This window comes from Pteronotus mesoamericanus, unplaced genomic scaffold (genome assembly GCF_021234165.1).
Source record: "Pteronotus mesoamericanus isolate MK-2021 breed Mesoamerican mustached bat unplaced genomic scaffold, CSHL_Meso_final contig_94, whole genome shotgun sequence".
Taxonomy (NCBI): Eukaryota; Metazoa; Chordata; class Mammalia; order Chiroptera; family Mormoopidae; genus Pteronotus; species Pteronotus mesoamericanus.
This window is the reverse complement of record NW_026555285.1, coordinates 2,019,902-2,044,445: the sequence shown is the minus strand read 5'-3', so window position 1 is coordinate 2,044,445 and position 24,544 is coordinate 2,019,902. Positions and strand designations below refer to the sequence as shown.

Here is a 24,544-nt window from a genome sequence, read left to right as displayed (position 1 = left end):
CAGTCTCTTCGCCATCGACGTCCGCTTCCTGGCTCCGTGAGTCCGGCCCCCTTCCGGCACGACAGGGCTCGGTGTTCGTCAGGCGCGCAGCCCCTGTGGAAGAAAAAGAAGCAGGCAGCCAGTGGCCCTCCCCTTTTCCAGGGCACCGAGGAGGGTGGCAGTTGGAGACACCGGAAGGACCCCGATTCGCCTCACCCAAGCATTCTTCCAGGGAAAGGCAAGACGCGGGAGGCGGAACAAAGGCGAATCCTGTACGAGAAGGCCGACAGACCTGCCGGGGAAGGAAGGCGGTGGGGTGGGGCCCGGTCTAGTGAGTCCATTTTCAGCCGCGCAGAGCAAGTAACGCGCGGTCCCTGCCCTGGAGGATGGGGGGCCGCGCGGCTGCAGGCTAGGCCACGTCCTCGGCCCGAGGTCAGAGCTGAGTACCAGCCGCCGGTTTCCTCTGAGGGAAAGGGGTGGCCCTGAAGCCTGCTGCGAGGGTGGGGACTTGTTTTGGCGGGCAGGGATTTATGTGGGTGTGGGCTGGCGGAGAACTCAGTGGGAGCTCCAGGTCCAGCAACAGGGCGAACACCAGCGGGGTACCTGGACAAGAGTATAGGGAGGAGCAGCATGCCGGTGAACCACCGGGAAAGCGTGTATCTACTCCAGAAAACCTGCTCCTCTGCGGAGCATGCTGGGCTCCACGGCTAGCGTTTCGGAATGGCCTATTAATGAGAAGGCGACCATCATCTAGAACCAAGAAGCTTCAAATGTCCAGCCTCCCCCGTGCTCGTGGCTTTTTCACCAGGTCCTAGGAGGCCGGCTTTGTTTGCGGGGGGGGGGGGGGGGGGGGGGGGGCGGGCAATTGAATAAAACTGAAGCTTAAGACTAAGACTTTTGTGCAAATTAATGCATAACACTTTCTCTTTTTCTTTATTTGCAGTAGTCTCCTTTGATTGTCAGTCACAACGTGGAAAAAAAAAAAAAACCCAACCAGATTCCTTTGCTCTGGGAAATAGTAGCCCTGACGAATACACCTGCTTGCAGGGACAGAGGTAAACTACGTTTCCCTACATAGAAAACAAAACAAAACAAAACAAACTCACCCAATTTCTTTAGGTCCAGAACCTTTCAAAATTGAACTCTGTAGAATTCATGTTACTATGTTTAGAATGTACCCTTATGGGTAACCTTTGTTCTTTTCATATTTTGTCAAAACTCAAAAAAAAAAAAGATTCCAGACTTGGAGATTCTGTGTGTGGCAAATACCTGAAATGAATTATAATCCAAAGATTTATATTGTAAAGGGGAAGAGAGGCTTCAGCAGCATTTCCTTTTTTATACTGTTGTTTTCCTTCTCCTGTGCCATGCTGCTAGAGCTTATACATCAGGGCTTGAGTGTTCTGACTCTGTAATAGCTATTTTAAAAGGAGAATTTCATTTACATAACCACTGCACCTGGTAGAATTTGATGGAGCTGTTGATTAATGCGTTATACTTTTGCACAAGAGAAGATATGTTTCTTCAGGCTCTCCTATCTTTCCCTAAAAATACCATCTCTTTTTTTTGCACTAGCTGATGTACTAAACCTTCCTGCTAAGTTCTTCCACAATACCAGGTCATTCTCTTCATTTTCTACATTTGTGATAGGTTGGGAACCAGGCCTCATTTCTGCTACAGCTTTTGTTCAGACATGCCCATTTCCAAGAAGTTGCTTTATAGCTGTTGTCCTATGTAATACTTAGCTTTGCTCTCCCTTGAAATTATAGGTCAAGAGTGCAGCTCTCTTCTAGGACTTTTTTTGGTTAATACACCTATGCTCTAACATTACACTTTAAATGTATTTGTAGTTTTCACAGTGTTTGTACATATATGTAATCAAACCACATATATTTAGATAGTTCAGCAGTTTACAAGATTGTCACACATTACTTAATCTTTACAAGAACATTATGAAGGAACTATAAAAATCCTTACTCTATGAAGGTTAAAACTGGTGCTTGAGTCTAGGTACTCAGAAGCAAATTCAATATTCTTTTCATTTACTGGAGAGCCTGTTACAATCTAAATTGTAAAAATCATCAAATTTTAGAAGGGATTTAGACAGCACATGATCAAACTTCTCTATTTCATTAATGAGGATACTAAATTTTTGACCCATTTCCTGCATCGTGCTAAGATCTAAAAATTGGGAAACTAAGATCCTGTGCCTAGCTTGCTGTGTACAACTGAGAAACTTCCATTGTGGGGGAGGGTGTCAGTTTTTTTCATTTAAAAAGTTACGTGCTTAGCTAGATGATAGCTCTAAGATGTTTTTAAGCTCAGTACTTCATTTTATTCCTTCCCCATAACTATTATTGTCATATGTTTCCTATGTATGTTGGTAATACACAGACACATAATATTAACTGCCTTAAACTTTTGTATTTTAAACTCGGATAGGTATGGTAAATATGGCTCTATAAAAGTATGGTTGTGTTGTAAGGTCATGAACTACATGGAGAGGTGGGGCACTCTCATACATCATTGGTTAGAGTTCATGAAATGGTGTACCTTCTCTAGAGGGAATCTTGGTAGTTGTTTCAAGAGCCTTAAAAATGTTCGTACTCTTTGACCACCCCCAACGATACACTTAAAGGAATTGTCTCAGTAAATAATTGGAGCTGTGGACCAAGATTTTTCTACAAGATGTGCATTTAGGTGTTACAATACAAAAAAAATAACCAATAAGAACGAGCATACTCGTAAGGTAGACTAGCATGTTTTAGAAGAGTATATAATGATAGCAGAAATGCATGTGGTAAAATAAGTGAAAAAAGTGGATACAAAATTGTGTAATGCTATCAGTTTTGTTAAAATATGTGTACACAAACACAAGATTGGAAAAACTATGCCAAAATAATATTGTAAGAAATACACCAAAATAATAATATTGGATATTCCTTGCTGATATAATTCTCAGTGATTTTTTTCCTGTATTTTCTGAATTTTGTAGCATCACAAATCACTTTTATAATTTAAGGAAAACATAAAAGCTAATTGAATGGGTAGCCTCTCCAGCTTCAGTGTAGCATCAACTTTCTGTGTCCTTTAAGGCATTTATCTAACCTTTTAGAATAACATTCTTTACAGGCGTGCTATATTTCTGTATTTAGGGCAGGAATTTTAGTTTCTATGTAATCTTTATAAATATCATTAGAATGTTGGATTATCTGTTTGTTATTCATGAAAGACACTGCCATTGCCATTACATTGTCCTGGGACTGTAAAGACTAGAATGGTGCTAAAAGAAGAGAGTGCTATGCCCATCTCTTGCTACAGTTAAACAAATACAAATGTCCTTTGATATCCAGAATAGTTAACATTCCAGTTAAGCCTTCTCTAAAGGGATTCCCATAATGTGAGCTTCTTTTAATTAATTTCCATTATAGATGTAGATACATACATTTCTAAAGAAAAGTGGAATTAAAATTTTTTGCTGATAGTTTAAATTATTGTCTTTTCTGTGGCATAAGCACCATGAGTATATCCCACTTGGCAATAGCTTGGCTCCGCATATATAACTCCCACAGGAGCTTTTCCTTTTTGACCCTGCATATTTGCAGTATTGAATATGAGCGAGAAGTGCGAACATAGTATACATACTATAATATAGTCAAATTAAAGATTGCTTGAAGTTCAACACCATTAGCTTTCAATTTGATATACTATGTAGAATAAGATGCATATATCATTCTACACTGAACAAATGGAACATTGTTCATACCAACTACAGTCCGGTAGTCATCTTAGAAGTAAGTTATTAGTTGGTAGGTGATACTTACCAATTATGTATTAAATATCTATTTTTCACTTGGCACAGTATTACATACTATGTAAATAATTTTATCTAGGTTACCTACTGAATGCAGTATTTTCTGAACATGAATTAACCTCAAATACAGAGTTAGATGATAAAAGACTTTTAATAGGTACCAACCTGTTGGGATAATAATTGAGGTAAATGATTGACAAGTTTATGGCTGTAAAGAAGACAGTTTGTTTTAGGGATAAGAATTTACCACCTTCATTTAACCTGTTTTTCTGGGAGAAAAGAAACCAGACATTTCTGGTTCATTGTAACCTTCGCAGAGGTCAGTAGTTCCAAACTAAATTAACTTGATTTGAGAAATAACAGGTAAAGAGAAATATCTGGGTCTGGTTGCTACCAGACTAGGTGCATAATTTAATCTGTATTTTCCTCCAGTTCAGGCACTTGGTTTATTCAAATTGATTTCATCTCAATGGGAGAGAATAGGATTCAACACCATTTGGAGTCCCATAGATTTTTTCTGTAGTTGTACATAAATGGCATAGGGATATCTGATCTAGTAGCTTCCTTAAAATCCTATTGATTTAATGCTGCAGACTTACAGGGTTTTAGAATAATATCTTGGGTGATTATCAGGTAACCCACGGAAAAGTGAAAAATGGGAAAGATGAAGAGGATGGGGATAAAGAGTAAGAGGAAGTCAGATTGTATTCATTGAAACAATATGGGGAAGATGAGTTAAAAAGAATAAAGGAGAGTCAAGGCAAAATAGACATACAAATTAAAGAATGAAGGAAAGGAAAAAGAAAACAATTTTTCTGAGTGGTCTGAACTATTTAGGTAATCACCTGGTTTTTATTTTTGAGAATGTGACGCTAGTCCAAAAACTGAACTTTCTGAGTAGGTAGGCATCCTGAGCTGATTGACTTCCTTTACTAGCTTCATTTTGCCTTGGTTATCAGGAAACTGAGTAGAAATATCTTGAGTGAAATTTTAACTGCTGTTTTATATGGATACATAGGTAACTTTTGTATTGTGTTTGCAAGAGTCACATAACAATTAGCTATTTTAGACATGATATGCGATACATTAATTTTAATATTCATTTTTTTAAATATTGGAAATCTTAATCTTGCTTTGTCCTGTTTTGATCAAGTTAGTTACGGAACATTCTAAAAGCCAGAGTGAAGTGTTATTACACATTAATGTAAGGTACATAAAATGAAAACTTTGTAAATAATTTTCACTTATTAATAGGTATCTTACAAAATAGTTGTATAGTGAGACAGAAACTGTAATATGTGTAAACGTTTTGTCAAAGGTCATAGACAGAGCCAGACAAGTGTGTTAGTCCCCTCACAGGCCTGGATCCAGAGATTTCCAGTAATACATTTTTTAACTTACAAAAAATAAACTAATACTGTATCAAGGCCCTGGCTGGCTAGCTCAGTTGGTTAGATTATCGTCCCAATATGACAAAGTTGCGGGTTCAATCCCCAGTCAGGGCACATACAAGAAGCAACCAGTGAATACATAAATAAGTGGAACAACAAATAGATGTTTCTCTTTCTCTCTTGTGCGTGCTCCCTCTAAAATCAATAAATATTTTTTGAATTAAAATAATACTATATCAGATTAAGTTCTTTGTGGGGCTTATCATATTTAATATTTCTGAAATTTTACTTTCTTAGCTCAGTATGATTTTCTTCTAATTGGCTGCCCTTTTTAGTTTTTGAGGGTTTTTTGGCCAATTTTTTGTTGTGAAAAATTTCAAATATACAGAAAAGTTTTTAAATACTATAATAAAATATCCTTACCTACATTCAGTACTTGTTTACTGGACCCTAAATTTCAAGAAAGCATTATTAGGGAATCTCATACTAAAATAGAATACAGTATACTACTTGAAAATAAAATTAATTAGTGTGCTTAGAGGAAGTTATTTAAAAAAAAAGATTATCCCTTTTATTCTAAACATTTTTCCAAGACAAGATTGATGGCTCTCAGTTTAGTAGAACTTCACATAATTTAGTTTTGTCTGTGAAGTAAATTTCAGTATTTGTTTTCTAGTTATTTGTTAGGTATTTGGAAATTCCTGAGTTCAAAGATGCCTCAAAACGAGATGGAAATTTGGTTTAAAATCATAAGATATAAAATATAATATATTGGCTTTTTTTTTTGTTCTCTAATAGGACTTGGAAAGAAATCATGGGTAGTATTTTGAACAACTTTATATTGCTTTCAACAAATGAAATTTAAAGGTTTTATAGGGAATTTTCTTTTAATAAACAGGTTTTTATTAAAATTAACTTTTGCTTAAGAATGAATAAATGAGTGCATTTTGCATTGTAATCATTTTGGTTTGATGATTTAAAAACAAAGGACTTGTAGGAGGCAGAAGTCTAATACACATGGATTAGCTTTTACTTCAATTTTATGATTACTTTCCTTTGCAAATATTGGCTATGTATTTATTTGGAGAGGGGGAGAAACATTGATTGGTTGTCTCCTGCACAAGCCCTGACCAGGGACCAAACCTGCAAGCTTTCTCCTTTGTAGGACATTGCCCAACCAGCTGAACCATACCAGGTAGAGCAGCTTTTCCATCTTTTAATAGTTCGGTTGTTGTGTTTCAGTTCACATTTTTAGGGACTCTTGATGCTCTATATCCACTCTGTGTAGGACTGATAAAACAGTTTTCATAGTTTTCCTTGAGTGCAGGTACCTGGCAGATTTGCTTAAAATTAAATCCATGGTCATATTATACAACTGTGCATTTTTCAAAACTCAGAACTGTACATCAAAGAGTGCATTTTACTTACATAAATTTAAAAAAAATTAGCTATAAATATGTTGGGAAAATGCAGTTGAAAGAGAGGTGGTAAACAAAATATATATTTATTTTCTTTGTTGGTATAAAACTTGAGAAATTTTTATTGCTGGGAAAACAGATTTTGGTGCTTCAAAATTGAGACCTTTTTGGTATTCAGAAACCCGGTCAAAGGGAGAAGTGAACGTTAGAAAACTTGTTTCCCTTTATACACTTAGTTTGACACTGGTTATGTTGAAGTCTTATGACTGAACAATACTTTTGTTTACATTGTTTCTTTTTTTTAATTTTTTAATTTTGTATAGTTTAATGTATTTTAATAGCAAACTTACAGGAACAGCACAGAAGACAGACAGCATTAAAAACATACTTGCATGTAGGACAACTCAGTTAGAAAAGTAGAGCGAATGGATGGAATCTACTGTATGATAAAAATGCTACAAACACCATTTAGTTGCCATCAATAAGAAATTTACTTGTTTTAAAAAAATCCAAATGCTGGCATTGTCCAGAAAAATTTAACAGGTTTATTTATATTGTTATAAAGTTGAACTGCTTGAAACTTGTTCACTGAAACAGCTCGACTTGCATTAATGCTTTATGTCCCTGAATTTATATTAAAAAAATTCACACACAAATGAAAATGGAAAAACTGCCAATACCTGATTTCTGTCCCCTATTTTCCACTTGCAATCATATAATCAGGTACCTTCTGACCCCATGGGAAAAAAATATCTAACGTTCAGAACTACCAATAGCAGGAAGAAGAGAAAAAAAATTTTTTTTTTTTTAAAGACTGAAATGTTTCCCATCATAGTGGATTCTTAAGCACATTCTCCACATATGCGGCGTGCTAGCTGGATGTCTTTTGGCATAATTGTTACACGTTTGGCATGGATAGCACACAGGTTGGTGTCTTCAAAAAGGCCAACCAGATAGGCTTCACTTTACCTCCTGCAAAGCACCAATAGCTGCACTCTGGAAGCGCAGATCTGTTTTGAAGTCCTGAGCAATTTCTCGCACCAGACGCTGGAAGGGAAGTTTGCGAATCAGAAGTTCAGTGGACTTCTGATAACGTCTAATTTCACGAAGTGCCGCAGTACCAGGCCTGTAACGATGAGGTTTCTTCACCCCTCCAGTAGAGGGCGCACTCTTGCGAGCGGCTTTGGCAGCCAGTTGCTTCCTCGGTGCTTTACCACCGGTCGATTTGCGGGTAGTCTGCTTTGTACGAGCCATGGTACAGAGACCTCTTTACTTACCCCCCTTCTCCTTTGCCTGGAGCTTGGCGAGCTGGAGGAGGCGCTGGCGTTAGAAAGCGACGGCAGCTGTGAACACAATTCTACATAGTTTCTTGACGTTAGTAGAGCTTGATTTCTACATTGGGAAAAAATTTGCTGCCAAAAGAGGAGCTGTGGTACTTTAGTTTCTTCAAAAGAGTAAGCTTTATTGATTTTTTCAGATTTTTATGTGTTAGCCACACTTTAAGAAAAGGATCTACCTTGGCTGGTATGGCTCAGTGGATTGAGCAGTGGCCTACTAACCACTGGTTTGATTCACAGGCCAACTACCTGGCTGGGGGCATGTGAAGGGCAGCCAGTTGATATATCTCACACACTGATGTTTCTCTCCCTCTCTTTGTTCCTCCCTGTCTCTGTAAAAATGAATAAGTAAAGTCTTTGATGAAAAAGAAAAAAATAGGATCTATATATTTCTTTACAGTGAAGCATACTCTTCATGTAGTGAGACTAAAAAAATCTTACTACATATTTTCATTTAAATTTTTGAGGCAACAAACTTGCTGTGGTTTCTTGGATTAGGATGTTATGTCTCAGTTTTCTTTAAAAGTCAGCTGTGGAATTGGTTGCATAGTTTTGTCATAAAGTTTTGAGTATAAAACTAAGTGAAGAGAAAATAAAACAGTGTTTAGCTTTTAAAGTGAATGAAAATAATCTAAATTATAAACCAAAATTTGTATGCTATATTATTAAAAATAGTACAAAAGGATCTTTCATAATTCTGAAGCAATCTGTGAAAAAAAGGAACTTTCCAAATAGTAATTTTTTCTCTGGTTCATTTTAAAAGCTGTAAGTTGATTATGGCTTTGGGATGACTGTGTATCTATTCTAAATTTTCCTGTATGTGACATTTTCCTTATTTTGATCATACTGGCTCCTATTGCAGTATCCTCAGTTTTCTTCAGTTTCTTTCTCTCTTGGGTGCACTTTTCCTCCTCCTCATCCCAACCATGTATCCTTTGTTTTTATTATTTATTTATTATGCTCGGATAGGATTATCTAGAAATATTAACCTTGCAAAGATAAGTAAATTAGGTCTGTTTTATTGAATGCTGCCCACACTACTTTTCTATTTCTATTGCCTACTCCAAAATCTAGCCTTGGCATAGAATTCTTAGGTAAAAGGTGGTAGCAGTGGAAGTGATAAAGTGTGGAACAGGACTAGGATTGGAGGATGTTCAAAAGTATTCCTTCTCTGTTTCAGAGAGTCAGTGTTTTACAGCTACTTGATAATTTCTCTTAGCATACCAGTCTTCATAGCCATTCTCTTTCCAATGTTTTTCAAAGGTTGTATGATTACTTACATCACAAGATTTTTCAGAAAAGTCAGCTCATCACACATTTGCCATATGACATTAAATTTGACAAAATAATCTTTAATTCTCTCTATATATCCTGTATCTCTCACAGTTTAATATAAAATTATAAACTAATTAGCCCTGCAAGCTCAGCTTATCTTTTAAATACTATTCTAGATTGTAGCTATAATTGTAACTCTTAAAGTTATTGTTAGAAATTATTTATTTTTTATTATAGGATGGACTACATATTATTAGACCCTATATTTTATTACTTGGGTAACATGATATGTGTGTATATGTATATTCCTAAGTAAAACTGAATGAAGACATTTAGTACTATTTTGGTTTTAAAACTTGATAGAAGTTTTAAAATGTACATTTAAAAATAATAAACTTATATTGACAAGTAGTAGTATTTAGATGAGTAATCTCAAATATTTTGGTCTCAGACCCCATTACATTCTTCAAAACTGAGGATCCCAAGAACTTTTGTTTACATGTGTACAGTAGAACAGTAGTTACTGTATTTTAAATGAAAATTGAGAAAAATTTTAAGATTAATTTAAAATGATAAACCTATTTTATGTTAACATAAGTAATTTCTGAAAAAGAACTTTTTTGAAACATTTGTGGGAAGAGCGCCATTGCTTTACATACAGATTTCTTTAATGAATTGCTGTTTAATGGAAGACACCTGGAGTCTTTGTCAGCCTCTGTCTTACACCTGTTGCAGTAAGTTATTTTGGCTGAAATATACCAAGAAAATCAAATCTGGCTTTGCACAGATGTGTAGATGGTGAGGGGAGGAATATTTTAATAGACTTTTCTGATAACTGTGATTCTTCTTTGATGCTATACCAAAACTTAAAGGTAAGTTGCAGCATAGAATCTGAAGTCATATATATTTTTTTATTTTTATTGTTCAAATACATTTGGCTCCACTTTCCCACCATCACTTTCCCTTGACCCCCTCCTCCACCTCCCCCCTCAATCCTTCCCCATTTTGGCTTTGTCCATGGGTCCTTTATACATATTCCTTGATTTGACCCTTCCCTGTCTTTTCCCCATTACCCCCCTCCCTCCTTTCCTCTCATTACTGTTGGTTTGTTTGTTTTTTTTTCAATGTTGCTGGTTATGTTTTTGTTGCTTGCTTGTTTTGTTGATCTCACCACTTATAGGTAAGATCATATGGTATTTGTCTTTCACCCCCTGGCTTATTCTGCTTAGCATAATGCTCTCCAGTTCCATCCATGTTGTTGCAAAGGGTAGTAGCTTGCTCTTTTTGCTGCGTAGTATTCCATTGTGTCAATGTACCATAGTTTGTTGATCCACTCATTTATTGATGAACACTTAGGTTTCTTCCAGCACTTGGCTATTGTGCTGCTAGGAATATGGGGGGCATAGGTTCTTTAGAATTGGTGTTTTGGGATTCTTAGGATATAACCCCAGCGTATTTTTTAACATACTGATCTGTTGATTTTTTTTACCCATGCATGATTTATAACATGCATTGGTGATTTGAACCAGTTCACTGTGTTATGTAGATTTCCAGATCTCTTTGTATTTTATTATATAGTACCTCATCCCCCACCCCCCAAAAAAACCTCACACATATTAATGTCACCACTTATTAGAAAAGTGTTTGTTAATGGAAAGCTGTCAAGGTCCTAAGTGGCAAACAGTGCTTTCCAAAAGTCTTGTCTTCACTCAAAATTCAGTTTTTATCATTGGCAAGAAATACTGTCATTTTTTTCTTGAGGTGCCAGGCTCATTTTTTTTTTTTTGTTTTTGTTTTTGTTTTCAAGAAAATGTCTGCCAGATACCTAATCTGAATGGCCATCGTTTAGTTATTTGTTCTTTCTGTCCCATGACAAAAGCAGTTGGTTCATTTCAGCTTGCAACTCAATTATATCCGTGCTTTTTCTCCAGGCAGTTTCTGCTGGTATGTGGCAGAAATGTGTGTTTACTTCCTATTTTGTCACACAGGTATCAAGATGTAATAAAATGAAGAATTCTTACTGCTTCATTAAGAACATTCTTAAATGAAAGTGGCTATCCCCAGTTTGATGTGGTGAGGAAGAATGTGGACTAACAGCACAGTTTGGTACCATGTATTGCCTTGTGTGATTCCTGCTGAGGCTTCAGCTGTGTCTGCTCACCATTGCTTTCACAGTGCTAATGATGCAAAAGCAAGTAGCACCTCAATATTATTATGAAAATAGTATTGACCTCATGATGCCCTGAAAGAGTCTTAGGGACACCCAGGTTTCTGCCCACCACGTTTTGAAAACTGATGCTTTAGACAGTACAGGATGGCTTTGATTACTGTCCTGGTGGTTTAAAAAAAAACTTTAGTTCTCTAGGGAAGAATGAATTGTAGCTTTCTCATTTAATGCTTTTACTTGTGGCTTTAATTGTAATTTTGCCTTTGAAACAGAAGAGTGCCATTTTTAAATAGATGTCTGCATGAGAGTACATGCTTGGATTTATATTTCTGTGCTGCTTTCTTTTAAATACCACATTTTGTAATTGGGGCTCCAGACTAAAGAGCTCATTCTCTTCAGACACTGAGTAGCTTTGTCTCTGACAGCTAGTAGTCAGCTCTCTCTGTTTTAAAACAATCAGTTGGGTGTTGCTGGCTCAACTTGCAGTTGTCCTAGTCCTAACCCTGTCTCAGCCAAAGACTGTTGTTGGAAAGTCCACACAAAAGCCTGTGTACAGGGAGCCCTACTAATATTCAGTGTGTTCTAGCCTCAGCAGATTAAATCTGCTTTGGTGTGCATTCCTTTCCCAAATTTCTCAGTTATTACCTTGATTTGCCTTGTTTCAGTGAAAGATCATTTTTAATGTCTATGAAGATAGTTTTTTCTAATTATTACATAGTGTAAGTGAAGAGGATTATTGGAGTAAAATAAAATGTTTATTTCTCTATGGTAGGATGTGATGGAGTTGCTTGAAGAAGACCTTACATGCCCAATTTGTTGCAGTCTGTTTGATGATCCTCGAGTTTTGCCTTGCTCGCACAACTTCTGCAAAAAATGTTTAGAAGGGATCTTAGAGGGGAATGTGCGGAATTCATTGTGGAGATCATCTCCATTCAAGTGCCCCACATGCCGTAAGGAAACTTCAGCTTCTGGAGTTAATAGCCTGCAGGTTAATTACTCCCTCAAGGGTATTGTGGAGAAGTATAACAAGATCAAGATCTCTCCCAAAATGCCAGTGTGCAAAGGACACTTGGGGCAGCCTCTCAACATCTTCTGCTTGACTGATATGCAGCTGATTTGTGGAATCTGTGCTACCCGTGGTGACCACACCAAACATGCCTTCTGTTCTATCGAAGAAGCCTATGCTCAGGAAAGGGAGGCCTTTCAGTCCCTCTTTCAGAGCTTTGAGACCTGGCGTCGGGGAGATGCTCTTTCTCGCTTGGATACCTTGGAAACTAACAAAAGGAAATCTCTACAGTTACTGACTAAAGATTCAGATAAAGTGAAGGAGTTTTTTGAGAAATTACAACACACATTAGATCAAAAAAAGAATGAAATCCTGTCTGACTTTGAGACCATGAAGCTTGCAGTTATGCAAGCCTATGACCCAGAGATTAACAAGCTCAACACCATCTTGCAGGAACAGCGAATGGCCTTTAACATTGCTGAGGCCTTCAAAGACGTGTCAGAACCAATCATATTTCTGCAGCAGATGCAGGAGTTCAGGGAGAAAATAAAAGTAATCAAGGAAACTCCTTTACCTCCCTCTAATTTGCCCACAAGTCCTTTAATGAAAAACTTTGATACCAGTCAGTGGGAAGACATAAAACTAGCAGATGTGGATAAACTTTCTTTGCCTCAAGACACTGGCACATTCGTTAGCAAGATTCCCTGGAGTTTTTATAAGTTATTTCTGGTTGTCATTCTGCTTGGTCTTCTCATTTTCTTCAGTCATCCTATATTTCTAGAGTGGTCTTTATACGATGAATTCTTAATTTGGAAAGACCAGCTTTCACACTTCAGTTCCTATCTGACTAAATCACCTGATTTTGTGGAACAGTCAGTTTTTTACTGGGAACAGGTGACAGGTGGGCTTTTCATTTTCAGTGAAAGGTTCAAGAATTTTACTTGGGTGGTGCTAAATAATGTGGCAGAATTTATGTGCAGATATAAATTATTATAAAATCTGTTTCAAGTGCATAGTTCTCTTTTGTTAGACATTTGTTAGAGAACAGTGGCTTCAAAAGTATTTAAAAAAGAATGTCTTAACACATGTTCAAATTAGGTAGCATAAAGGTAAGAGTGAAACTTAATAGTACAGTCCTGAACCCTCCTTCCTTTTAAAGAGTACTTTTGAAATAGGCATCTTACCCCCAATATTGATTGCATTTATGCTATGTTAAAAGAGGAGGTGAGAGAGCACATGATTTAATATTGTATTGATGAGGTAATATAATAGTGATTGTTCACTTAAGCATGTAATAAAGACTGACTACTGTTGTAAAGAATCTTATTTTTGAGTGGACATTCTTTTAAAAGAAAGAAACAGGTGGATTGAATTTCCAGATTTATCTGCCACGGGTTGATTTCTGCTAAAGTGTAAATTTTGTGATAAGTGTACATTTTTAAGACGGTGGAGATTTCAGCTTGGCTTTTTCTCCTTAGGTATTATAAATTTGTCAACAAAGGAATTTGGTGATAAACTACAGAAGTGTTAGGTGGCTATACAACAAAGGCATGGGATTTTTTTTTTTAAAGCCTAATGTGACAACAGAAGAAAACGTGAAAGTGTCCCTTCTACTGACAGCTAAGTATGTGTTGTCCCAAAGTATCATGGCAACTGTACAACCAACTACTCACTTACTTAAAGAATTTAAGAGATGGAGTGTCATCCCATATACCAAAAAGTGTTGCTGGTTTGATTCCTGGTTAGGGCACATACCTAGGTGTGGGTTCGATCCCCATTTGGGGTGTATACAGGAGGCAACCGATTGGTGTTTCTCACTTCGATGTTTCTCTCTCTAAAAATCAATAATAATTTAAGAGTAATTAAGACTAATTTGACAATAGATGAAACAATCCATTGGCTACTATAAAGCACAAAGTAATCACTAAACATTAATGCTGTCCTATATGTTCACATGAGATAAAAATGCCATATCTCCCAAAGAGTACAAAAATTTAATTTCCTTGTTTAGAAATTACTGTTTTTAGATAAAAACAAAAGTAACCTTATCTCAGAACTGCTCTCTAGTATATCTTATATCTGCCATGGAACATGATATTTCTTTGAAAGCACAGAGTGTCTTTATCCCAGTCTTAGTTTGGTTGACAGGAAATAATACAAAGGGAACAAGAAAAAAAGATGGCAACAAAATTTAAAGTACAGAAAAATTGTTCTAGTTATAAGAGTCAAGCTGCTAGTGTAGGTAATGGCTGGCTCATCCATAACTGACATTTTGTGATTGAAATTGCTGAAGGTATCATAAGAAATGACTTTGTACATGTTATAGTAGATCTGCCATAAAAACTTACAGTAGATAGGTTTGGGGGGAGGGAGTCTCTCTGTCGCAGTTTTGTTTTTTTAAAATACAGATTTACAATAGCTTTTCATGGAGAATATTTTTTTATGAAATACAGGAAGGGGATCTACAGGGTCCAACACAACACTCCTTTTTTATTTCAAAATCATAAGTAATTCTGTAACAACAATATATTCAAGCACACCATATTCCATTTTAGGTGAAATGTTCAAATTAAAACTATAAATTACTACATTTTTATTATTACCCTACCAATCACACTCAAGCAGGCATTATTTCTGCTAGACCCTGTATTTGACATCTATCCTTAGATATATGGGCAGTTTTCTCGTGTGGGTTTTTTTTTTTAATGTTTTTGTTTACTGCAAGTACCCAAGCAACTCAAATTTGCAAACACAGCTATGGATACACTATTTGCTTTACAGTAGTTACCTGGAAATTTAGGACTCTTGTTTCTTTATTTTCCCCTCCCTTTCCCTTATCAATCATGCATAACTAATAACATTTATGGTTATAGTTTGATTTACAAGTTCTTAAGACTGGCTGATGGTTTGTAGCCTCTAGTCTGAAGCAAGAGGAGGGGCCAGGAACTAGTCATTTTAAATGTGGGAGGGAAGATATTCACAAGGTTTTCTACCATAAAGCAGTTTCCTGCCTCTAGGTTGACAGGAATGTTAGACGGTAAAACCAAGAATTCAAGATGATTGATGACCACATTTTTGTAGACAGAGATGGTGATTTATTTAGTTTCATCTTAGATTATTTTGAGAAAGGTTTATATTACCCACTAATTTTTCAGACTATCTTAGGCTTCAGAGAGAGGCTTTTTTTCTGTGAACTTGACCCTTTGGTTGATCTCTTAAACCAAAAAGCCAAGACCTGCTTTTGTGGAGTTATATTTCCTAGGCAGAAACACTCAAGCTTTTTTCAGGGTTTTTGGCTCTTGCAGCAAAAACAATTGAGATGCTAATTGGAAGAATTACAATGTTTGTAGAGCAACCTTCAGCACCCACCGAGAGTAGTAATTCTTACCCCCCTCAGATGACCTTATTTCCATTGCCTGCACAGAGACCTTACCATGACCTGGTTTTGCAGTGAGGCTCGGACAGCATTACTGATAACCAAAGTGTAGTCAGGTATTTTGTACTTTGAAAAATCTCTCTTCTATACCAGTTCCTGATGTTTCCCACCAAGAATTAAAGTTTCTCATGCCTCAACCTCTGGAAAAAAATGATGATTCAAAATAATGTTTTGTAACCAGCAGAGTTGGGTAGAATGCCCAGAAGGCTATTGTCTAAACCGGGATGCTTTTCAGAGTGAAAGAGGGTATTGTTATTATGTGGGACAATAGGAATAAACCAAACTGACCAGGGAAAACTGGGTCTGTGGTCACTAAAGTTGTAGGAGGAAATAAGTTTATAGATGATGACCCATTTATTGCTAATGAATTTGTCTTAGGAATGAATTCCCCCTCCCCTACCCCCCAGGAGATTCTTTAAGTGGCTGCCACAGGGGAGGCTCAATAGTTTGTCCTGGTCTCACACTTCATGTATATCTCTTTTTTTCAGGCCTTATGATTTGACTACTGATTTTCCTCCAAGCCACTTTATTTTTTTGGGCAGTTTTCCCCTCTTTGCCCACCTCTTCATCCACCTCTTCCTGGTTGCCCCCTTCCCTCCAGCGATCCCCAGCCCACTTTACTTCATGTCCATGGGTTATGTATATAGGTCCTTTGGTTTCTCTGTTGCCTATACTGTGAACATCTCTCTATTTTGTACCTACCTCATTATCTTCTACATCCCTACACCTTCTCCCCTATTCTCCCCCTTCCCCCTGCATATAATAACCCTCCAGATAATCTCCATATCTATGATTCTATTCCTGTTCTAGTTGTTTGCTTAGTTCTTTTTTTAGATTCAGTTGATAGTTTTGAGTTTGTTAGCATTTTAATTTTCATAATTTTGATCTTTTTCCTAAAAATCCCTTTAACATTTCATATAATAAGGGCTCGATAATGATGGACTCCTTTAACTTTACCTTGTCTGGGAAGCACTTTATCTGTCTTTCCATTCCAAATCATAGCTTTACTGGATAGAGTAATCATTGTAGGTCCTTGCCTTTCATCACTTTGTATACTACTAGCCCGTCCCTTCTTGCCTGCAAAGTTTCTTCTGAGGAATCAGCTGACAGTCTTACAGGAACTCCATTGTAGGTAACTGTCTGCTTTCTCTTGCTGCTTTTAAGATTCCCTCTTTATCTTTTAACTTCTGGCATTTTAATTATGGTGTGTCTTGGTGTGGATCTCTTTTGAGTCCAACTTGTTTGGGACTCTGTGCTTCTTGGAGTTGTATGTCTATTTCCTTTGCCAAATTAGAGATGTTTTCTTTCATTATTTTTTCAAATAAGTTTTCAATTTCTTGCTCTTCCTCTTCTCCTTCTGGCATCCCTATGATTTGGATGTTAGCCCTTTTGGAGATATCCCAGAGTCTTCTTAAACTCTCCTCGTTTTTTCTGAATTCATGTTTCTTTGTTTTGTTCTGGTTGAAATTTTATTTCTTCCTTATGTTCCAAATCATTTATTTGAATCCCAGCTTCCTTCACTTCACTGTTGGTTTCCTGTGGACTTTTCTTTATTTCCCTTAGTAGAGCCTTCATTTCTTCCCTTATGCTTTTGCTGTATTCAATGAGATCTTTGAGCACTCTGACCAGCAGTGTTTTGAACTCTGCATCTGATAGGTTGGCTATCTCTAAATCGTTTAGTTCTTTTTCTAGGGTTCTGCTCCTTCATTTGGGCCATATTTCTTTGTCTCCTGATTTCATCAGCCTCCCTGTGTCTGTGTACTAGGTAGAGCCGCTTTGGTTCCATTTTTAGTGCAGCTGTTAAGTTGTATGGGGCAGAGTCTTGGGTATTCACCAGGGAGGGGCAACCATGGCTCTATGTGCTGGGTAGGGGTCAAAAAGGGGACAGTGCTGCTGCTGGCTGAGTTCTGGGGGCTTGTCTGGCACTTGCCCCATTTCCAGTCACTTCACTCACTTCCTGTGACTGGCGCGCCTCCTGGTGCTGTCTTGGGTGTGGTTCCCAGGTGGGTAGGTTTGCGTATGTACCAGCAGTTTCTTCCACCACCCCATATCCTCCTGGGTTTATAGCCAGAGGTCATGTGGCTTTATTTTATCAGCACTGGATCCCTGGGCTGTGAAGTCTGGCCTGGGGCTAGGCTCACTTGCTCTCAAGGTATCTCCCTGATTTTTGTCCACACACTTGAATGTGGGGCTGCTAATTCTGCCAGCTGCCCCTGCCTCTCTGCCCCAGGCTCACTACACCATACCAAGTGCTCTCTGCCATAATTCCCTGTGTTCACCCCTCCTAGCCCTCTGGATTAGTATAGCTTCTTTAAATCATTGGTTGTAAGACTTCCATGCAGTTCTGGGTGTTTTTCGATCTTAAGTTAGTTTTGTTCCTTTTTATAGTTGTGCAATGAGGTGAGGTGTGACTACGTAGCCTCCATCTTGACCAGAAGCGCCCCTTTATTTTTCAACACCATTAAGGCAGATATATCCCGTTGAAAATTGGTATCCTTTTACATCTTTGGCATTCTTAGACAACTGAAAATATTGGGATAGGCTGTCAGTATGTTAAGGACAGTTGCTCCTGAGTCACTGAGTTATTCACTTTTCCCCTCTATTGTTCTTGCCTGGACCCTAGAGCTAATTTTCACTCTGCTGTCAGGAATCTCCCCAAACCTCCCTTAAATATATCTTAATGCTGTCCCACCATTATTTTACTAACTGTGAAAGTTGGGTTCAATTTTCAGAAGGGAAAAAAAAGTATGCATATGTTCTTTACCTACAGTATTTAAAATAAAATTAACTTGGGGGAGTAAAGGTAGACATTATTTTAGGTTATTCAACATTGGCCATCAGGAATGACCAATGTTTGTGCGCCCCCGCCCCACCACACACCTCTTGGCTTTGCAACTGGAGAACACTGGACAGTATACTTCTTAACTTTTTATACTTACAATTTCCTGCCCATCCAAAGAGGTTGAAATGTCATTTGGGAAAATATAGCCAGATAAATTAATAGGCTGATTGTGAAGAAAAGTAAGCTCCTCTCGTTATCTCAAGTGGTTTTAAGATAACCTCTCTGCAGGAGGGTCAAGATGGTGAGGAGTGAGAGGAAGTCACACTGACCTCCTACCAGGATCAACCTGGAATTACAACTAAATTGTGGAGAAATCACCTGGAGCAAACAACTGAACAATGGTTAGAGAGGAGCCTTGTAACCTTGGAGACCGAAGAATCGGCTTTAGCGCAATTTAACTGGTAAGGAGTGCGGTACAGACCTGAGAAGGCGGGTGGGGCACCCACGGGCGGCAGCACCAGAAGCATATTGAAACAGCCAGTTGGATCCCCCCGGAGATGAGCGGAGTCTAAACCAAAAGTGGGGATCTCTAGCCCACAGCACCAGAGTCCAAAAGATAAACAGAAAACAACCAGCTGCAAAAAGCGGCAGGGTTGCTCTCTGCCAGAGACAAGCAGCTGAAAACACAAAGAGCTGTTTAACGGGCCAATGCATAAATTTTTATTTGCAGCCACTTACACTGGTCTCCAGCAAAGGCGAGGGAGAGTGGGCTAGAGACGCCTGAGGAGAGACTGGGGAAGGAGGCTTTGGGGAGAGAACTGAGGGAGTAGCTGGCGGGATCTTGGTGCTGACTCATCCCCCATAAGGCAGCGGCCATCTTGCTCAGGCGGAGACCACTCCCCATGAGTGGCATCAGCGTAAAAAGACCCAACAGCCCTGCCCCAAGATGGGATTCCACCCCGCCTCGTGCTGTCTAAGCTGCCTGCTGAGTGCACAGTGGCAGCCACAGAGAGTAGATCCCAGGCTAAAGGTGCAGAGAGAGGTCTGAAGACACTTGAGGAGAGACTGGGGACAAAGGCTTTGGGGAGAGAATGGAGAGAGTAGCTGGCGGGATCCCAGTGCTGACTCCTCCCCCCATAAGGCAGCAGCATGAGTGGACCCAACCCTGACCCCAGGAGGGACTTTGCCCCATCCTGAGCTGTCTAAGGTGGCCTGCTTAGTGCAGAGTGACTAGATTAAGAGCTGAAGGAGACAGCCACAAACAGTAGATTACTGGAATTCTCAAACAGACTGCCTAAGGTCAAACAGGGTCAACATCTGACATCATCAGAGGCAGATCCAGAAATTGAAAACAATGGTCTCTAACCATAGAAGTTCACACCACACAGTCAGGAGATCAAGATAGATCAACTTAAGAAGCAGAAGCAAAAGAGAAGAGTCTCACAAATAATGGGAAGACAAAGAAATATGCTCCACTCGAAGGGAAAGGAGGAATCCCCACAAAAAGAACTAAATGAAGTAGAGGCAAGTAAACTGTCAGATATTGAGTTCGAAACAATGGTTCTAAGGAAGCTCAGTAAGCTCAGTGCACTCAGAGAGAATTACCAAAAACTACAGGTATACTACAAGGAACTTACTGCAAACTATATCAGCATGAGAAAGGACATAGGAACTATCAATAAGAGACATGAGAAAATGAAGAATACAATTTCTGAATTGAAGAACACAGTAGAAGGAATCCAAAGCAGGCTTGATGAATCTGAGGACTGAATCAGCAAGCTGGAGGACAAGGTAGAAAAAAGCTCCCAGGAAGAACAAGAAAATGAAAAAAGACTCAAAAAGCATGAGGACACATTTAGGGAAATGCAGGACAACCTGAAAGGTAATAATATCTGTATAATAGGGATACCAGAAGGAGAAGAGGATGAAGAAGGGATAGAGAATCTCTTTGAAAAAGTAATGATGGAAAGCTTCCCTAACTGGAGGAGAGAAAAAGTCATACAAGTCCAGGAAGCACAGAGGGTCCTATTCAAGAGGTACCCAGTGAGGCCCACTCCAAGACACATCATCACTAAAATGGCAAATATGAAAGACAAACAGAGAATCTTAAAGCAAGCAAGGGAGAAAGAAGTAGTAACATATAAGGGAGCCCCAATACAGCTAGCAGCTGGCTTCTCAACAGAAACCCTGCAAGCCAGAAGGGACAGGCAAGAAATATTCCAAGTAATGAAAAGCAAAGGTCTGCAACCAAGTGAACCCAGCAAGGCTCTCAATTAAAATGGAAGGCGAAATAAGAAGTTCCCCAGATAAAAGAATGCTAATAGAATTCACCTCCACCAAACCAGCACTGCAAAATATGCTAGAGACTGCTTTAAGATGAAGAAAAAGTTTCTATGAATACCTAGTTTCTTTCACAGTTGCCAATACTTGATATTACCAATATTTTTAATACTCATCAATCTGATTGTGACAATGATGTTATTTTAATTGTTCCTTTACTATTTGTTGAAACTAAACCTGTTTTATTATCTTTCTTGTCTATTTCTATTATTTTTAAAAAAGTTTAAAATGATTTTTTGGTTTTCTTTATCCATTTATTGATTAAAGGTTTGTAGAACGTTTTTCCCTAAAAAAAAACAAACCCTATTAATCATGTTTTAGATGTGTTGCGAATACTTTTCTATTCCTTGTCCTTTAACTTTTTTATATATATACTACTATATAGTTAAATGTTTATAGTCATATGTCAATATTTATAACTTCTGAGTTTGAATATTTTACTTCAGGTCATGAAAAATATTAGTTCTATTTTCTTCTAAAACTCCTTAGATTCTACATATTGATTTTTAACTCACCAGAATATTTCTTTTATAATGTGTGAAATAGGGCTATTTGTTTTATTTCAAGTAATAGTGGTCTATGCACCTTATTTGTTGAATAAGGCTTATTTTTCCCATTGATTTGAAATATCAACTTAATCATATATTATATTGTTAGATATATACATTTGTCTCTAGAATGCTCATTATATTTCATTGATCTACTTGATTACTTCTGTGCTGATGTCATGTTGGTTTAATTGCTGAGACTTTATAATGGTTTTAAATTTTTTAATATTTTTAATTTGACATTTAAAAAATAAATAAAATCAATCTGCATTTAAGAAAGAAAGAAAGAAAGAAATAAAGAAATAAAGAGATGGAACTCCTACCTTTTACAACAACATGGATGGAACTTGAGGATATTAAACTAAGTGAAATAAGCCAGCTGATGAAAGACAAATACCACATGATCTCACCTATAAGTGGACTCTATTCAACAAAATAAACTAATGAACAAAATAAACCCACAGGCACGGAAACATGGAGCAGACTGAACGTGACCAGAGGGGATGGGGAAAGAGGACAATGTTGGAAGGAAGGGGAAGGGACAAGACCAAGAACATGTATGAATGACCCATGGACATGGACAACAGAGTGGGAATTGACTGTGGGAGTGGGATGGTTGGAGGGGGGTAAAGGGGTAAAAATTGAGACAACTGTAATAGAATAAACATGATGTATAAATAAAAAAATAAATAAATAATATGTTTTCAAAAAGAAATGATACCTTTCTGCATAGCTTTATTTTCATTGGTGGGGCACTAACATTTTGGGTTTGCCAAAAAGTTTTCATTTTTCCGGACAATGACTCTAGTAGTGCTTAGTTGTCTTTAACGTCATTAGAAGTAATTTTGTTGGATTGTATTGTGACAGCTGTCATACCGGAATGCATTAAAAAAAGATTATTATTATTTTTTTTGTCCATGGCTGGTGTGACTCAGTGGATTGAGTGCCAGCCTGTGAATCTAAGAGTTGCCACTACGATTCCCAGTCAGGGCACATGCCTAGGTTGCCAGTCAGGTCCCCAGTAGGGGGTGTGTGAAAAGCAACCACACACTGATGTTTCTCTCCCTCTCTTTCTCCCTCCCTTCCCCTGTCTAAAAATAAATAAAATCTTTAAAAAAATGAATTTTTGTGCAGCCATTTTGATATTGAAGATGTAAGATACACAACATTTTGGCATATTATGTTTTCTTATTGCAAGAAAGGTAAAAATGCAATTGAAATGCAGAAAAAGATTTGTACAGTATATGGAGAAGGTGCTGTGACTGACTGAACATGTCAAAAGTGGTTTGTGAAGCTTCTTGAACTATTGATATTTTGGCCAAATAATTTGTTCTGTGTGGCTGTCTTATGCATTGGAAGATATTTAGCAGCATCCCTGGCCTCTACGCACTAGGAGCCAATAGCAGGAGATAGTTGACCTACTCAAAATGTCCAAGCCAGTAAAGTTATAGTTGAAAAACAAAAATGTGTCTTTATTATTGCTCTATTACAGTTGCCCCAACTTCCCTCTGTTGCTCTCCCCTGCCTCACCCACCCACAGTCAATGCTTACATGCCCATGGGTCATTTACATCTGTTCAGTGATTAGACCTTTCCCCTTCTTTCTTCCCTTAGCCCTGACCCTGCTCCCCTCTGGTCACTGTCACACTATTCCGTATTTCCATATCTGGTTCCATCTTGCTCCTTTGTTTTGTTAATTAGGTTACTCTTATAGGTAAGATAATATGGTATTTGTCTTTCACCAGCTGGCTTTCTTAGCTTATTACTCTCCAACTCCATCTATGCTGTCCTGAAACATAGGCGTTTTCTTTTTTCTGCTGTGTAGTATTCCATTTTGTAAATGTACCATTGTTTTTGATCCATTCAGTTACTGATGGGCACTTAGGCTGTCTCCAGCGCTTGACGATTGTAAATAACACTGCTATGAACATAGGGGTCTATAGGTTCTTTTGCACTGGTGTTTAAGGATTCTTAGGGAATAATTCCAGCAGTGGAATCAGTAAGTCAAAAGGCAGTTCCTTTTTAGTTTTTTAAGGACATTCCGTACTGTTTTCCACAGTGGCTGCACCAGTCTGCATTCCCACCAAAACTGTACTAGAGTTCCCTTTTCTCCACATTCTCACCAGCACTTGTTTATTGATTTGTTAATGATGGTCATTCTGACCCATGTGATGGGGTATCACATTATGGTTTTAATTTACATCTCTCTGATGGCTAGTGATGTTGAGTGTCCTTTCGTATGTCTACAGGCCCTCCGTATGTCCTTGGAGAAGTCTCTGTTCTGGTCTTTTGCCCATTTTTTCATTGGATTGTTTGCCTTCTTGAGTGAAGTCATGTGAGTTCTTTGTGTATTTGGGAGCTCAAACCCTTGTCTGAGGTATTATTCGCAACTATGTTTTCTCATACAGTTGGTTCCCTTTTCATTTTGCCAATGTTTTCTTTAGCTGTGCAGAAGCTTTTTAATTTGATGTAGTCTCATTTGTTTATTATTTCCTTTATTTACCTTGTGCTAGAGGATGTATCAGCAAAAATATTGCTGCATGGGATATCTGAAATTTTCCCAAGTTTTCTGCTAGGACTTTTATGGTGCCACAGTTTATGTTTAAGTGTTTTATCCATTTTGAGTTTATTCTGGTGAATGGTGGAAGTTGGTGGTCTAGTTTCATTTTTTTTTTGTTTGTTTGTACCATTCCAGGCCACACCTGCCTCTGCCATCTGCCTCTGGAACCATTCCAGTTCTCCCAGCATTCTTTGTTGAAGAGGCTATTTTTACTGCATATTATGCTCTTGCCCCCTCTTCAAATAACTGAACATAGAGACATGGGTTTATTTCTGGGCTCCCTCTCTTCTTATATTAATCTATGTGACTATTCTTACGCCGTACCAGACTGTTTTGATTACAGTGGCCCTGTAATATAGTATATAAGGTACTGTGATCCCTCCTACTTTGTTTTTTTTCCTCTCAAGATTGCTGAGGCTATTCAGGGTCATTGGATCCAAATAAATATTTGAAATATTTGTTTAAAGTCTGTGAAGTATGTAATTGGTATTT

At 37.9% G+C, this 24,544-nt stretch overlaps 2 protein-coding genes and 1 pseudogene across 4 annotated transcripts in view; 2 read left to right on the top strand and 1 right to left on the bottom strand.

Moving 5' to 3' along the window:
• The first annotated feature begins 279 nt into the window (after positions 1–279).
• On the top strand, positions 280–13,702 carry TRIM13 (tripartite motif containing 13). 3 transcript variants are annotated; one of them, XM_054586305.1, is made up of 3 exons: positions 280–411; positions 923–1,034; positions 12,154–13,702. In XM_054586305.1, exon 3 carries the CDS (start codon positions 12,160–12,162, stop codon positions 13,381–13,383), a length of 1,224 nt encoding a protein of 407 aa, XP_054442280.1. In that variant the 5' UTR covers positions 280–411; positions 923–1,034; positions 12,154–12,159; the 3' UTR covers positions 13,384–13,702. The 3 variants fall into 3 exon arrangements, with proteins under 3 accessions (XP_054442280.1, XP_054442281.1, XP_054442278.1); XM_054586306.1 differs by lacking the exons at positions 280–411; positions 923–1,034 and adding an exon at positions 11,078–11,287; XM_054586303.1 differs by lacking the exons at positions 280–411; positions 923–1,034 and adding an exon at positions 11,078–11,405.
• On the bottom strand, positions 7,445–7,931 carry LOC129080849 (histone H3.3A-like; annotated as a pseudogene).
• Positions 13,703–15,312: 1,610 nt separating the features above from the next.
• KCNRG (potassium channel regulator) overlaps positions 15,313–24,544 on the top strand; it is a gene marked incomplete at its 5' end in the record, with an annotated part of 29,158 nt that continues 19,926 nt past the window's right edge. The window contains 6 exon segments of the mRNA XM_054586307.1: positions 15,313–15,427; positions 15,430–15,507; positions 15,510–15,577; positions 15,579–15,610; positions 15,612–15,693; positions 15,695–15,879. Of these exon segments, the coding sequence (XP_054442282.1) occupies positions 15,313–15,427; positions 15,430–15,507; positions 15,510–15,577; positions 15,579–15,610; positions 15,612–15,693; positions 15,695–15,879 (560 nt within the window).

Bases quoted from the DNA above. Each gene is read 5' to 3' on its own strand.
- TRIM13 (XM_054586303.1), top strand. From the start codon at position 11,298: ATGTGGACTAACAGCACAGTTTGGTACCATGTATTGCCTTGTGTGATT. The intron at 11,406-12,153 runs GCAAGTAGCACC...TCTCTATGGTAG, and splicing joins ACAGTGCTAATGATGCAAAA to GATGTGATGGAGTTGCTTGA.